Source organism: Lissotriton helveticus, chromosome 1_2, assembly GCF_964261635.1.
Source record: "Lissotriton helveticus chromosome 1_2, aLisHel1.1, whole genome shotgun sequence".
Lineage (NCBI taxonomy): Eukaryota > Metazoa > Chordata > Amphibia > Caudata > Salamandridae > Lissotriton > Lissotriton helveticus.
Genome location: NC_136058.1, coordinates 76,684,892 through 76,702,000, shown reverse-complemented (window position 1 = coordinate 76,702,000; position 17,109 = coordinate 76,684,892). Strand labels below are relative to the sequence as shown.

Below are 17,109 nucleotides of genomic sequence, written 5' to 3'. Positions count from 1 at the left end.
GTCAAACAACGACCCTATAGGGTACCAGCGGCCAAAAGAGAGGCCATACGTAAAGAAGTCCAGGAAATGCTCCATCTCGGAGTGATCCAGCCCTCATGTAGCGAATGGTCCTCACCGATCGAGATGGTCCCCAAACCGGATGGCAGTAGCAGGTTCTGCATGGACTTCAGGGCCTTAAACGCAGAGTCTTCCTTGGACGCCTACCCCATACCGAGAATCGACAAGTTGATTGAAAAGTTGGGAGACGCCCAGTACATCAGCACCCTCGACCTGAGCAAGGGATATTGGCAGGTCCCGTTAAGAGAAGAAGACAAGAAAAAGACCGCTTTCGCCACCCCTGACGGACTATACGAGTTCAACGTACTCCCTTTTGGGTTACACGGGGCACCCGCCACCTTCCAGAGGCTAATGAATGAAGTCCTACGGGAGCACCAAAGCTTCAACTCATCTTATTTGGACAACATCATTATATTTAGCCCTTCTTGGGAGAGCCACCTTCAAACCATCCTACAACAGCTAAGAACTGCTGGATTGCATATCAATTCTAAGAAGTCCCGCATAGGGTATCAGAAGGTCAAATACCTCGGATATATGCTCGAACACGGAATCATAGAACCACAAATTGAAAAGATATGGGCCATAGCTGACACCCCTTTCCTGAAATCCGCAAAAGACATGAGGGCGTTCTTGGGGTTGGTCGGTTATTACCGCCGTTTCATACCCTCATTTTCAGACATCACGGCACCCCTCACAGATACGTTAAAAAAACAGTTTTCTGTCCTCGATTTCCAAAAACCCACTCCAGAAATGTGGAAGGCATTCAAACAGTTGAAAAGGGTCATCACTACCAGTCCGGTTTTGTCCTCCCCCGACTTCTCCAGGCCCTTCATACTACACACTGACGCCTCCGACTTCGGTATAGGGGCCGTGTTGTCCCAGGAGACTGATGCAGGGATCGAGCACCCTATAGTATACATAAGTCGTAAACTGTTCCCTAGGGAGGTGAGGTATCCGACAATTGAAAAAGAATGTCTCGCCATTAAGTGGGCCATTGATAAGCTGCGCTATTACCTGGAGGGGCACCCATTCACCCTGTATATAGATCACGCTCCCCTGCAGTGGATGAGTCGCAACATGTCCAACAATCCGAGGGTTATGCGTTGGTTCCTTTCCCTCCAGCCATTCACCTTTCAAGTATGCCACCGAAAGGGGAAGGACAATGCTAATGCTGATTACTTGTCAAGATTTCCACTCCCCGATCTGGAGTATCCTAGGGGGGAGGTGTGTGACGGGGGAGAACCGGATGACCCAATGCTGCATGACGGACAACCACTTTCCTTGAACAATGCCCTATTGCTTTTACCTTTTTCCGAACAGCAACTGGAAGAGCAAGGAGGACGTTCCACCCGGACCCGAGGCTGGTTCTCCAGAGGAGCACTGCTTCTTTAATTGGGCGGAACTCATGCCGGAACACGCCCACGACTTCAAGGTAAAACCCAGCCTTGAACACACACAGGTGTGTTTATCACCCGGAGGCGGCGGAGTAGTTGGGAGAGACGAGGAGAACGACGGAGGAGAGTGGAGTACGGGATCAGAGAAGGAGAGAAAGATCGGAGGAGACTGGAGAACGGAGGCAGGCAGCGAGGACGCCACAGGAACTCGGACCCTCGAGGAGGAGGAGGAGACCGAAGGCGAGCACGGAGCGAGATGAGTCGACTACAGCGACAAGCCAGGAGGCCAACGTGAAGGCGCTTCGCCCAGCCACACTTCGAGGGAAGTGTGGCTCTCGCAGGTACGGTCACTCTTTGCGGGCTGGGCGGGACGTAGGTGGGCTAAGCCTCCCTGAGACTCACACGGCATTCCTCTGCACTATCCCCCCCTCCCTTTCACTGAACCGGCACCATAGGGTTTCGGAGTTGGCTGAACACGTGTGACTCTCACTCCCTTCCCCCACACTGTATATTATTGCACCAGGACTAACGTCTGTCCCACATCTTTCTTTCCATACCGTGACCCGAGCTGGAAGGTAACACGGCTGACCTCCGGACTACAAGACCCAGAAGTCCCCGGGAGAGGAGCGGAGCAGTAGCAGAGAGGCGAAGGAACATGTAGTCCATCGCGGAGACAGAGTCAGAGATTCCCCTTCCCTATTACCGGAGAGTGATACAGTGAAGGCACATCTTCAAATCAATAAAACCAGCTTTACCTTCAGTGCCTGTCTCTGAGTCTGTTCCCATCCCCACACCTAGCGTGCCGCATTTTTTGTGAGAAAGGAGTGACGTAACCCTGAAACGCGTCAGGACCTAGTTTTGCAATAAACATGTTTTGCTAATTGAGGCCACGGCTCCGGTGTGGATATAGATATATATACACACAAACACACACACACACACACACACAAAATGAATTACATTTAAAAATATTGTTGCATTAATGTTTAAATTTAAAAGGTTATCATTAACAATATTTTTTAACCTGTGAAATATGTCAACAGTCTATTCAATGTATATCTAAGTGTAAACATAATGTATTTTTATTTAACATAATTTACTATGGGGTGATATTTTAAGTCCCTGAATTTTTTTTCTTTCTATTAAATGTTGTTGCAGTATCAGGTGCTGGCCATGTTAGTGATGAACTTACTACTGCTCCTTTTTGGTTGTAGTAACTTTACACTCGTAAATTAGGCTCCTACCTATTTCAGGGGGTGGAGACATGCAAGCCTACACTTTTGAGCAACTTTACACTTGTAAATGGTGAATAGCCAAAAGTAGTAAAGTTACTCAATAGTGTAAGAGTAAATTTATCTATGTACCAATATGCTCATGTGGAAGTTTACATCTGTGATAGGCCCCTTTGAATTTAATGTTTGAACAGTATAAAACATGCTAAAAAAAGGTAAACTAATTTAGAATGTATTCAAACATTCCAACTTTTTAACTAAAATTTAATTTTTAAAAAGTAATTAAAGGTGAATTGAATTAACAGATCCAACTATGTAAAATACTCTAACGATAGGTCAGAAAGTTCAAAACCCCAAAACAGTTTATAATCTAAAATTATTATATAAAAGGTGAAAAATGCAGTCATATCTTAACTCTAGATTCAGGCAAGAACTAGATCTTCTGTTGAAACCTGGTCTAGGTTTTTCTTGGACAACTTGTTAGGTTTCCAGATGCAGTGGGCGCAACAAAGACCCTGATAACATGCAACATGGAAAAATACAGGTATAAGTAACCAGAGCAAATAGTTTCAAGACAAGACAGATCTGCTATGTGGCACTAGCCACACCAGAGCCTGACAATATAAAGACATAGGAGCTACATAAACAGGCATGTAGCACCAGCACTGACAACATCTTTACTTACACTTCAGTTTTAACTCGGCTGGCTGTCCTAACCCTTTTGTTGTTTTCTCCCTCCTTAGCGCAATTGGGACCTTATTACAATGTCTCTGGTAAGCGGTTCCACAAACCTAATTACAATGCGACCGCACTGGGTGGGGTCGCAAACTCCCATTTCCCTATAGGAGCTTGTGCTGCGGCCGTAGCAAAGGCTCCCATAGAGAAATGGGAGTTTATGTGAATCCCTGATTCGTGTGGGCAGGACCCTCACAGTGCCTGCCACACAATACAGGGATTCACAGCCCTTTCCGCCATCCGGAGGCTGCAGGGAATGTCGTTTCCCACCAGGATTTCCATGTTGGAAAGCCCAGCATGGAAAGCCTGTCTGAAACCGACATCGTAATCCCAATAGTAGAAACGCTGTCCATTGGGATTACGTGCCGGTCTCCAACTGGCCAACTGGCTCCTAGAGCCCATCGGAATCCAGCCGGAATGACCAGCCGGTTTCAGTTTTAACCACCTGCATTGTAATGTGGCAGGAGAAACTGAAACCGCGAGGAGGTTCGGAAAGCCTCCGACCTGCGGTAATCGGGGCCTTGGTCTTTAGCATTCCAGTAAGTTTGGTACTAACCTTGCACTGCCTAGTTTTATCTCTCTTTTCTAGTCTGTCTCTCCACCAGTGCTGCAGTGTTCTCTTATCCTATTTCAGCTGTTGGACAGGATCTTTGGTACAGTTGTAGGGCTAGTAACAGTCGGCCTTCACTCCACACTGAGTAAGTCATATGCCGAGATACTTGTGATAAGTCAAAAGTACATCGTTATCATAGTTTTCTTGTTAAATGTACTCTTCTTCTAAGTAAAGAAGTCACTTTACCTTGATTACCTTCCAATACACCGTGCCTCAACCTCTGGTTGTATCATTCCAGCCTAGTTCTTCCATCCAACCACCAGTATGAGCAAGTCTCTATCTCGGTTTGTTCACTCTCTTCTCCTCATGCAATCGGGCATTTTTAACAAGCTTATAAGTTAGTAGAGAAAATGCATGTACCCATAAACGGAAGGAGGACTGGCCTTGACATATTGAGTTTGCATGTAATCGGGTCACGACACAAGTGAGACGATGGTTCAAAAAATATTTTCATAACTTCCACCACTGAAGAAAATGGCTCAAGTAACAATTTGCATTATTCAATAAAACCCCTTTAAACGTGGCGGTGTCTGTTGTGCAATCACAAAACATTATCAGAACGTAAAGTACTCTACATTCCATATTAGCTTCATCGTCATTGACACTTCGAACCATGCTATTCTTTTAAAAGCACATAATGAGATTTACATCACAGTCCATATTTTTGCATATTACCTGCATCTGCCACAATAATCCTGATAACAAAAGTAGCTAGCCTGCGTGCTACAAAGCAATGTTTTAATGGGATTTAACGATAGGTTAAGACAGATGGAACAAAAGAATTAATAATGTTCGTTTGTCTTTAATGAGTAAGCACTTTTATTTGTGAAGTCAGACAGATGGATCTTTAAGATTCACAACTTAAGAATGCACATGTGCTTCTTAATGTTCAGTATGACTTTGGCATCTGAATATGTTTGACAAATGAGCGTTCATGTACAGCATGTTTAATACAATCATTGGTGTGTGTCTACAATTTTGATTGCGCAATGTACAATACATTAGGCCAAGCAAAATGACAAGGTTTCTACCACAGTGTTCCAGAAGTCCCATTAACATCAACATTTACGAACATAATACATTGAAAATGGTAGTGTTTTATCTTTTTCAATATATGTACAAACACTATAAAAAATTCATAGTGAATTAAGATTGAATACTTCTTGCCCTGCTAAATTATTGAGGAAGCAGAGGCAACTTTGGTCTAGACTTTGTGTTTTTACAATACTTTTGACTGGAAAAGTTGACATTGCACATTTCACAACAAAGAATACAAAACAAACAGAAATGCAGAGACTATGATCTATTACTTCTACTTTCAATTTACAAGAATTAATACAATTTGTTTTCTATGATCATTCCCCCTCAGTAAGAAAGCCAGCGATAAAGAAAAACCAAGAAACAATTTAAAACGAATTTACACAGAATTAAAATGATTATTTAGCAGGTGATATATGCAGATTATTGTTTCCTTTGTGGCGGTGTTGGTCAGGAATGTGGGAAGAGGGAGGGTAAAAGATCTTTCTAAATGCAATTTGGATTACAGTATTATACACGGTTTCTTATCCTTAAAAGGGTTTTCTGAAGTAGGGATTCCCATTAGCAAAGGGTCATTCTTGGCATGTTCGTCACAGTAGCGCATTAGATCTGCGGATGCTTTGGAAATCTGAAAAATAAAACAAAATACCATCCATAATTATTCTTTCAAATCCTATGTTTATCACACACACACACATACACACACACCTACCTGCAGTCATACATATTTCAACTGCCACATCCCAGAAGTAAAAATATTACAAGAAGATTTCTGACTGTATCAAACAAACAGGACTTAAAATCATCTGAATTACAGACAGTGGTCTTAAAAAGAAACATTAAAAGGTTTGGGACAACTTCACTCTCACCACTGCACCTTTCCCATTTCTTCTGTTTTGTCTACATGAGTATGTGGCTATGCAGAAAAAAAGGATGATACTTTCATGTTTCACACACATGCCACTTATAATTGTGTACGCATTTAACAGCATTTGTAAAGAGAATGCCTCTGTAGAACATACATTTAAATATGCATTTTTTACTTTTATTCCAAAATACAGAGTTGCGAAAAATACAGATGTAATGCTTAATAACATCTCAGATTTATTTATTTTTATTTAATTAATTCATAAAGAGAATTTTCGAAGATGTATCGGTAGTTGATTCCAGTAATGGGGGGCCAAACAGAAGAAGGCTTTGCCACCTACACAGGCTTTCCTGAAACGAGAAGTTTCAAGAAGGGATTTTTCTCCTGAGAGAAGGGATCTGTTCAGCTAGTAAGGGATATGTTTTCAGCTAAAAAAGCGGGACCTCTGCCATTCAAAGCTTTGTGTACAATACAACAAATAATGAATTTAACTCTTGCATATCGGCAGCCAATGTAGTGGACGCAAGAGGGGTGGGAGGCAGTTCTATTTGGTACATTCCTAACAAGACGGGCAGCAGTATTTTTTACCACCTGGAGCCTATTTAGAGAAGAATCATTTGCTACAATCAGAAGGGCATTGCAATAGTCCAGACAGCTCGTCACAAGTGCCTGAATGAGCGTTTTACGCACAGAGAGGAAGGAGAGGAGAAAACTCTGCGCAAGAGGCTCAGCATATTGAAACAAGGGCCAGTATTGGCCATCACCTAATCCTTTATAGTAAGTTTCTGGTCAAGACAGACACCCAAATTCAAGTTGTTCAAGTATAGAGACCTTGATAGAGTCTTTATGGTTGACGGTAATCCCTCCACCCGCCCGGTTCGCCCTGTCAATCTGGAGGATGCTATACTTCTCCAGAATTGTCACAGTAATGGAGGGAGTGGAACTGGGTTTAAGCCACGTCTTGGCGAGGAACCCCAGATCGGGGGTTTCTGAGGTGAATATGTCCCAGATATCTAAATCATGCTTAGGTAAAGACGTAACATTGCTCAGAGAACATTTTCACATCCTAATAGGCCTGGAAGGTAGAGTATCGGAAGGGGGAAGAAGAAATGTCTCTAACTTAATTACTCACCACTGGGTCAGTAAAAGGCAGTGTACTCTATTTCGGTCTTAGCGCCCCACTTTGAAATTGGTAATATCTGCAGGGAAAAAGCCCATCGCAGGGGCTATTCACGCAATGTAGCTTGTACAAATATCTGATGTCTAGGAGTTCCTCACTCGAATAAATATATCTTTGCCAGTATCTGACTTGAAAGATGCAGGGGTCCTAGCTCCTGGTGACGGTTGGGCATGAACGGGCGTAGACTGGATTGCCTTTGGCACGCCTTTGGTGTGCCCACTGAGCGCCTGGAGAGCCATGCGACTAAATAGCCAGGGAGCAGCTAGACTGCCAACTCCTGTGGCTCCTCCCCTAGCTGGAAGTGAGGATTCGTTTTTGTGCGCCCACTCCCTCCACTCAAACGGGCTATCCCGCTGTTGGACCGAGAGCGGGTGCAACACAAAAAGGCAGCAAGGAGTGAGGTAAGCAGCAAAACAGGGCCTATAACAAGTTAAAATTCACCTCGTAAGGTGCCGCTCAGTGCAATAAACTGAACGTTAAAAGCTGGAGACAACTTGGAATAAAAATAAATAAAATACCATGAACAAAGTGAAGAGTTACTGGTCTATACATATCCAACAAAGTACATAATACATTTGGAAAAAAGGAAATTGGGATATAAATTGGTTAATTGTCTTTTATTTACAAGAGACACATGATTTAAGAGAGCTTAATCAAATAAAAGATTGAGCGGCCAGTTAACACGGTAAAGAATGTAATGCAAGACCTACTATTTTTTAGGTTTCGACCTGGCGAAAAGCTGCGCAAGCAGCGTTTCGCGCAGGCGAAATCTTATGTCTTACACTGTGTGGCTGGGAATCCGCCCCTCTGTTCCATTGGCTAGCTCCATAAATGGAGACTAGCCATTGGAACAGAGATCTGTCCGTCAATTGCGGAGCAGATTCGGGGGCATTCCGGCCATTTTTACTCATCCTGCCCCTTCTGACAACGTCATGCGGCCGTATGCGGGGTTTATTTTTTTTTGTCCTCCATGTTTGTTTTGGCCATTCCGCGGCCGACCGCCGCCGGAGGAAGTCCAGTTCCAGGTGAGTGCTGGCTGTTCCCGCCGCCCCCCCCCTCCCGCTGTCCGTGTTCCGCCCCCCTCCCGCTGTCCGTGACCGACCATCTGTTTGTGTTTTAAGACCCTGCATTAGCCCGAACATGATATTAAATTGTACACCGCGCATTATCGACTGTGCTGCTAATGCGTAAAGCATATGTTTTTAATTTGGAGTGTCCAGTGTTCATGTTTGAGTGGCCCTTTCACTTTCTCGGCTGGTTGGACTGGGCTTGGTGAGAGGGCTGCGCCGAGCAAGGGTTGGCCAGAGGAAGACATGCGGCTGCACGCACAAGTGCGAAAAAGTGCAGAAGTGGTCGGCATTTGCCCCTTTAAATCGTCGCTTAATATGTGCGTGTGAAGAGGTTCTACGTGCAGCCGACGTCTGGCAGTCAGCAAACATCTCATGCAGCAAAAAACAAACATCTTGAAAATGAACAAGCTTCTGGGAGATATTAAAGAACATTGTAAGGCAACCGTGGCAAAAAAATAAAGTTTTTGAGTTGGATGGCGATAAACACCCGTTATATCTCACGTGTGCTCTACAAATAGATCTGTTATGTTCTGTACTGATATTACATGTATTGTGCATTTGTATGTTGTGCTACGCCATATATTATGGTATACTAGTCTGCTTTATGCCCCACTGTACAGTAGCAACAAACATATATCATTCCTTATTTGCTTCGGAAGCAATGACGAAGTGTACCTAAAGCTTTGAGAAGCTTGTGGAGACCGGAGTCTTACATGGTGACATTACTGTGAGGGTTATCTCTAGATCATGGCTGTCACTGAACGTGGCCTGTTCAGCTCTCCTTTTGTCGGAGTGATGGAATGTAGGGTGAAATGACATCTGTGATTGCCTCGTGGGTGGGGCTGCCTGCTCCCATGACATCGGAATATAGAATCCCTTCCGCATTCAGTAGAAGAAGAGTGATGCTGCCCTGCACCCCTCCGCCCTCTACCCCTTCCTGTGGCCTGGTGGTTTCACTCGCGGCCTTCCCGTGTTACTTGCCTTAGAATCGCAGACCCTCCCTTGTGTGGCTGTGGGAAACGCCTTGTGCAAGGAATGGCATTCATAAGCAGTTTCCTTTGAAAGGGAGGTTGTGTTTGTGTACAACTGGAATCGTTTACGGCTGTTGAGAGGAATGGAACTTTCCCTGGCTGCTATGGCAGGCCTTGGTATGAGACTTGCCTCTGTATGTGGATATCCAATATTAGGTGCTGCTCTCCATGAAGTCAAGGAAAACCGAGCACATGACCTGGACAGCTCTGACATTCCTTGCTTTATCAGCTCCAATATAATTTTTATTTGAGCACCTTAGATTCTAAAGTCTTAAAATTCGTTTTTTTGTGGGAAAAATAAGTTTGGATTGGGACTACTTAATATTACACACTTCGCTTTAGAGTTAGTGTTTTTCCCCGTTTTAAGTCTGGCCTACAGACTGCTTTTTAGGTTTCGCGCAGGCGAAAAGCTGCGCAAGCAGCGTTTCGCGCAGGCGAAATCTTATGTCTTACACTGTGTGGCTGCCATGTCCTCGATGTTTGGTCTTATACACCCGATCCATTAGAAACGAATTAGGTTTTGCCTTGCCATTGACAACATGTACCTGGACCGTGTTTTGGAGTGGTTTCGTTATTCATCTTAACTAATACGTCGTTTTTTGTATATTCGCTTGCATTGATTCCTCTTTTCTCTGCGACTGCTTGAGCTTTAATGTTATTAGATAAAGTATTTATATTTGTTCCTTGGTATTGTCATGCCATGGCTACCAACAATATACCAGGAATACCACCCTTAAACCAGGGAAAGCATTATGTTAGGGTAAGCATTATCATAAAATGCACGCGCTCAGTATGTAATGAATTGCTACTATAATATGGTGGCTCGCAGTGTGTGTGGGGGGCTCTGTGTGGGTGTGTTGGGGGGCCCTGTGTGGGTGTGTTGGGGGGCCTTGTGTGGGTGTGTGGGGGGGCTCTGTGTGTGTGTGGGGAGGCTCTGTGTGTGTGTGGGGAGGCTGTGTGTGTGTGTGTGTGTGTGTGGGGGGGGGGGGCTCTGTGTGGGGGGGCTCTCTGTTGGTGTGTGGGTGGCATTTGCGAGAGATTAGGCTATTGCCATTGTAAATGACAATGCCATTTATTTATCTGTTTTCAAAACCAACACATAAATAAACATTTTGCCATTTACAATGCCAATAGCTCTAACTTTTGCAAAGGCGAAACCGTTGCATTGTAAATGCTTGTTTATTTATTTTTAGTAAGTCTGCAATTGGTTGAAAAGGCACACTGTATAGGAATCTAAGAGCAGTAGACTTTACCAATCCAGTTTTAAACGTTACATCTATTTCTAAGACTTTCTCACAAGTTACAAGATGTGCTGCACTTCACACTGCCATTTAATCTGGATACCTTAAACAATAATTATTTTTCTAATGTTCTTTGGTTAGCAGCTTAAGTAATTCGTTCTTAATAGTATATAGTCTTCATAACCAACTGGGCACTTAGAGATTAAGTACACAAATATTCTCTGATACAAGGACACAGAAAGGCTCTGAGGGATGATTTTCTAAGTTTTTGGCCCGATGGGCTGTTTGCCACATAGCAAACAGTGTTCGGGTATTAGTTAGAATTTCACATGAAAAAAGGTGTATGTTCGTCTATAAAGACAGTCCACCTTCGTAGGTCTTCAAGGTTGTATTTGGAACACACTTTTACGATCTGTATAACACAACGTTTAAACTATTCAAGAAGATATTTGTTCCTTTCCTGCTACAGGTCTGAGGGTTTTGTCTTTATTTATGAGTTTACTAAGAATGAAGGCTTGCCCAAATTCTTCTGAGGTTGGAAAGCAAGATATACGTTAGGGAGGACAGTTTCTCTTTGGCTGCCACCAGTGCAGGTGCAGGTGAGCTATACTACTCTGGTTACTAAAAACAGGGTAAGGTCACAGCTGACATGCATTTCATGCCTCCTAGGCGCCAAATGATCATGATCAGTGCTTTTGCCATAGTTTTAAAGATCAGCTGTCCATGACAACTATATAATAATTTCCATGCTGAAGATGGGAGTTTCACTAAAGTACACATAAAAGTGATGAATGGAATGTTAGAATTAATCTCAGCCATTGGTAATTACTCTGGGTTACATCACAATGCATTGTTATTTTGCACACCATGTCACCTCAGTTTGGACCCAGCTATTATTGAAATCAGACTTCAACCTGCTCCAGGCGAACCGGTCCTGGGTTGCTTGTGTTCCCCATCAGGGAAGACCTGGCTTGGAAGTTCGGGCTGGATTGTTCCGATTAGAGCAGGCTCACAACTGATTTGCATATAGCTGGGTCCAAACTGAGACGACATGGTGTACAAACAAACGATGGATTAGGACGTGGCCCAAGTGATTACCAGGCGCTAAGATTGATTCAAGCATTACATCCATCACAGTTTTGTATACTTATGATTACAGGAGTTTGGCCTATTCAGATGTCCACTCAATGACCACGCCTACAACCACACTGACTGACTTCCCTGTCACTGGAACAAAATCTGTGCCTAACGCCACACAAAGCCTTTGAAACCGACACTGCCACTTGCGGTGAATTTGGCAATGTTCACAGATCATTAAGGTAAAGCTGCCTCATTGATAGTGGCTTTCTGAAAGGTTTAGGTGACCCTTTAAAGTTAACAAATGGCAATATATTTTGGTGAACAAGTTCAAGAAAAAAAAATTCTGTCACAAATCTTTGGCAGCTAGTGGCATTCAATGCCATCTTTTCTTCCTTTTTAATTTTTTTTTTTTTTACCAGCAGTCACACACTTTAACATTATCAAAACACAAAAGGAGGGGAAATACAAGATTATGATACACCAGAGAAGATGCTATCTTTCTGAAATTTTAAGTAGCTGGATGTCAGCGGGACCTATGAAGGTTAGGACAGTCTGAAGACCGAGAGAGGGGTCTCTCCATCTTGAGAGTGGGCAGAATGGGGCATCCTTATATAGACAGATGCCAAGCTCCACAGGAAGCGGTCACCAGGTCGGAGGGAACCTGGTAGCCTAATGGCTACCAGCCGCATCCAGCCCGAGGGAATTTTCCCTGGCACCCAGACCTCGGATCTCGACCGACTTAGAAGAAGCACCAAAGAAAGACTGCCCTGCTGCACCGAGGGACCATCAAAGAGAGGTGTCCCCTTCGTAGACTTCAACTGCTGCACCTGTTGACCAGCACAGAGAGGGACTGTGCTTGCCATGTCCTACTCGAGGAGGGGCTGTCTCTATAGCCCAGTCAAGCCAAGAGACTCCAAGGGCCAGTTGAATGCCTCCTGTTTACAGCACAGGGACATAACTGAAGAAGGCTGCTTGGGCAAGCTGGTAGCTCAAAGTCCTCAAATTGTTACCATTGCTGCCGTGCAACACCATGGATCAAGACTCGACATACAGAGTTGCACCAGAGTTCGCTGAACCCAGGAGTGCTGTCAGAGAGTAGCTGGGACCCTCAGAAGGCGAGTTATCGACCCAAGAAGGATTGACCCATGACAGCAACACTGCCAGACTGGAGAGGATTTCATTGGACATCGACCCTGCAATGTGGACTCCTTCACTATCTTCGGCGACTGAAGAATTCCTGCAGGAAGACCCCTATCGACTGTGTAGCATCCTCAGAACATCTTCAACATCCTTCATTCCTTGCATCAGGACCACTCAATAGGAAACCATTGCAGCACGGATGAAGTGACTGGAACTGCTTGAAGACGGCTCCTCCTGTGGAGGTAACTGTTATTGAGGACCTTGCTTGCCCCCCTGACAAGATGCCTGTCGGAGTTGTCACCCCAAGTACTTGTAACAGACCGCATTGACACTTCTAAACTATTTCAAGGAGGGGTGTGTGTGGTTTACGCGTAGATAAGAAGGCCGCATATTTGTGAGCTCGGTGAGCCTCCGTGAGGCCGTTCGGATTCTTAATCTCGGAGTCCTTGAAGGCCGGTTCCTGGTTTGAATATTGGAAGCGGAATGCTGCGCAGATACAGAGGAGGAGTTGCGGCGCATTTGGAGTGCCTCTAACACCTTTTTTTTGGGATGTGCTAGTTTCTTCTGAGATGCGGCGCTTAAGATGGCGGCGGCGCGAGGAGTACGGGCCCGTTAATACTGAAGGCTTCCTGTTCAGAGGTACGGCAGTGAGGGCGGAAAGAGCATTTCGTCTCCGAGTGTATAAAACCCTGTTTCTTTATACGTATGGCGCTTTATGATGCAGACTCAGTTGGGGGTTTTAGAGGAGCACTGAGATGGTCTGTTTTTAACCCTCTACTGACTGAAGGTGTGCCACGCTGCCTACCCTGAGGTGAAGTTCAAGTGAAGGTCAGCTGTGAGTGCCTGCACCATATTGGCTAGTAACTTATGGAACGCTGCTCTTTTTATTTGTGCACTTTTTTCCTGAGATGCAGTATATCCAGTGTGAAGGCACTTTGATGGAGTGCGGTGACTGGATGATTTCATCCTTCATCAAATGAATGTGGAAGGCTTATAAGAGGAGACATCAAAGGTCCTTTTGCGCTCAAACTTATGTTAGTTCCTACTTTCCAAGGTGAAGACCACCCTGTTACCAGTTTATGAAAGGTAACGGCTCTGCATCTGCTTTCTAATTGACTGGTTCATTCCTATCTTCTGCTATAGTGACAACAGTCTGATTATCTGGAATTACTTTTCTAATACCACCTCTGGTTAGACACCAGTTCCTCAGTGGCACGCCCTTATGTGAGCAACTGATATAGAAAGACACCAGTTCCTCAGTGGCACGCCCTTATGTGAGCAACTGATATAGAACGTGGTGGAGGTTACTAGTCTTCCAGATGGTGACACTTCCTGGGGCTCAGCTGAGTGTCTGATTACTGTTGACTGCCCCCTGAGGGGCTTCCTCTGTGGCCTTTCCAGACCGTGATTTGGTGGTCTGGTGCAGTGAGTTGTCGGTGGGGGAGGCTTCTTATCACCTGCATATTTTTACTCCAATGGCAGACAATGGATAAGGATGCAAAAGGTACTCTCAAGAGATCCAAGCTAACATCTCCCACGCCAGAGTGAACGCCTAAGGAATCTACTACTACTCTAGACACAATCCTTCTACGTTTAAACACGGTTCATGATCTTGCTCAGAGTACTAAAACAAACACGGACCTACTTCAAGTTGAAGTTGCAGCGATCAGAAGTGACTTCAAAAGTTGGTCATTGCGTGTTTCAAATGCAGAATCTCGTATAAATTCAGTTGAGGACACATCACATCAACAGGCTAGGCATGTGCAGAGTCTGGAACGCCCTATGGCTTCTTTGCGGAGGGACCTTACAGATCAGCAGGATAGGAACCAGAGGAGTAACTTAGGTATTTTTGGTCTATCAGAGGAAGCGGAGAAAGCTGCTCCTTCAATGCTTGATTTTTAACTGGATTGGATCCCTGCGGTTCTCCATATCTCCTTTCAGAAAGACTTTGAAATAGAGCATGCTCATAGAGTTCTCGTTTCGACCTAAGTCCTCGTCACATCCTAGACCTGTAGCTCAAGCCTCTACGACATCAACATTCAGAGCTTATTCTGTCTCAGATGTGGAAGATCAGATCGATTACCTGGGAGGGCCATAAGATTGCTATATCTCAAGATTTTGCTAGAGATACTGTCATCAGGCGGAAAGGCTTCTTGACTCTTCGATGAAGGCTTTAGGAAATGAACATTCCTTTTTCTTTCGCTGGCCCCTCACGATTAAGAATAACCTTTAAAGGTCGCTCTCAGATTTTTTTATGAACCATCCGAGTTAACAACATTTCTGAACAATCGATCTGAATTACAAATGGATTCTGACTCTCCCTCGGTCTCCTCTGGTTCTTGAAAGAGATGTCTTTTTTCTTTTTCATGTCTGGAAATTTGAATTTCTCTGTGCCTATCTTTCCCGTTACAGGTTTTAAGGTTCCTTTTTTCCTGTGGGAAGTTAAGGGCCCTTTATTTCACTCGTGTATTTGGGCTTTTCATGTTATTTCCATATTTTTTTCGTATTAACCTTTCCTTTGCAGGTTCATCTTCAATTATAGTTTATGGTGATGTCTCTTACACTTTTCTTTTTTCTTACCTTTTCTTTGTAAAACAGTTTATGTAATGGTCTCTCTTTCTTTGTGCTTTGTTCTGGATCTTTTTTTCTCTTTTGAGGGAGATGAGACCCCCTTCTTTCCTTTGGTCTGTTGTTCCATCTTATTTGAGTATACATGTTATAGTCACTTCTTGGCTTTTTCATTATCCTTCTGGTTTGTTTTTCTTCCTCCCTGTGGTACTTTTTATTTTTACTATTTAAATGGTGTCTCTGGATATAATTTTTATCACCTGGTAAAAATGCGAATGGCTGGTAACATTTATGGTCTGCTCATTTATTATTGGCTATGTATTCCACTAACTCTTTTTTCTTCACAGGTACTAGCTGGAGCGGCTCTAAGAATTTGTGCTTTATTAATTCATTGCATATGGATTGCTTTTTAGCTTTCGCTTAGGTATTTCACTTTCTTGTTCATAGCTTAATGTTTTCATAGGTATTGCTGAAAGTTAGTTTGAGGCTGCAGTTTCATTTCTGTAATTTATGCTTGTACTCTATATTATATATTTCATGAACGGCGTCGATAAATAGATTGAATATTCCAGGTTTCTTCTGGGGAGGGTCGGATCTAAAAGATGTTTGATTTTTACGTGATCTGATTATTTTTGCTGTTGGGGACTCCTGAATATTTATTTTCTTCACAGGCGTTAGTAATGCATTTATTTAAAAAAAATGTACTAGGTATTTATTGGATAGCGTTTAATGGTATGTAAAATGCGGTTCTAGATTCAGTTTTCTATCAATTGGCAAGGTCGATTATATATTTGTAAATTTTTCTAGTGGTCTTCCCTTTCCTATCTGTAATATTGGTACATTTCTTCTTTTCATTCATATCCTTTATGAATTTATCATTATAGAAAATATAGTACCTGATAGCTGTGAAGCTTTTAATGAAACTGGTTCTGATATATATTGTTCCTCTATGTTTGTGTTGCTCTCCTTTCTCTAATGGTTCCATTTTCTTTTCTATTTCATCTCTTCTAAGGCTGGTGGTAAACAATGGCCTCTTTGGCTGCCCTTTTCATGTTCCCCCCGTACATGTTTCTGGTCTCTTATAGACTTCCCCTGGTGGGGTTTTTCTTCTCATTTGTGCAGTTTGTGGCTCTTTCTTATTTCTTCTTTCTTTTTTACGTTTCTCTTTTTCTATCTCCATTCCTTTCCTCTTCAGGATTGCAGCCTTACCTTCTTACATCTATTTCTAGGAGTTACCTTCCCTTGTTGTTACTTTTATGCAGTATACATTCTTTGTTTTTCATTCACGGACTTCTTTTATCTTTACTAATTTTACTAATTTATGGCGGGCTTAAATGTGCTGACACTTAATGTGCGTGGCTTGAATCACCCAGTAAAGAGATCAAAAATGCTGGATTACTGCAAAAGTCTCTCTACCAATATTGTGTTACTGCAGGAAACTAAAATAGCTTACAAGGAAGCCTTAACCAAGAAGCTTTCGGAATTATCTATAAGTGATAAACTGATTGTTGGAGGGGATTTTAATTTGCCAATGGATCCTCTCTTGGACAGATAATCTGCATTCAAATTTCGGCCACCCAAGACGCATAAACAAATACTTACCATGTGTTCTTCCCAACGGTTTACTGATGTGTGGAGACTGCATATCCCACTGGTAGTGACTTTACCTTTCTTCCGGATGGTTTTTCTAATGTTTTTTTTAAAGAAATTCAGTTAATCTTTAGTACCGCTTCTTCAGCAGGTTTTTGACACTTTTGTTTCCTCAGGGAAGGTATCGGGCTCAGCAAAAGAGGCTACTATAGTGGTTATCCCTAAAGAAGGGAAGGATTTGTCGGAGCCCAAGAACTTCCATTCAATTTCTT

General features: G+C 43.4%; 1 protein-coding gene across 4 annotated transcripts in view; it reads right to left on the bottom strand.

The window, feature by feature from the left end:
* Positions 1–5,319: 5,319 nt before the first annotated feature.
* GNG12 (G protein subunit gamma 12) overlaps positions 5,320–17,109 on the bottom strand; it is a 485,600-nt gene continuing 473,810 nt past the window's right edge. For all 4 annotated transcript variants that reach the window (XM_078668836.1, XM_078668829.1, XM_078668842.1 and 1 more), the window contains one exon: positions 5,320–5,697. In XM_078668836.1, the coding sequence (XP_078524962.1) occupies positions 5,572–5,697 (126 nt within the window). In that variant the 3' untranslated portion in view covers positions 5,320–5,571. The remainder of the gene's footprint in view (positions 5,698–17,109) is intronic.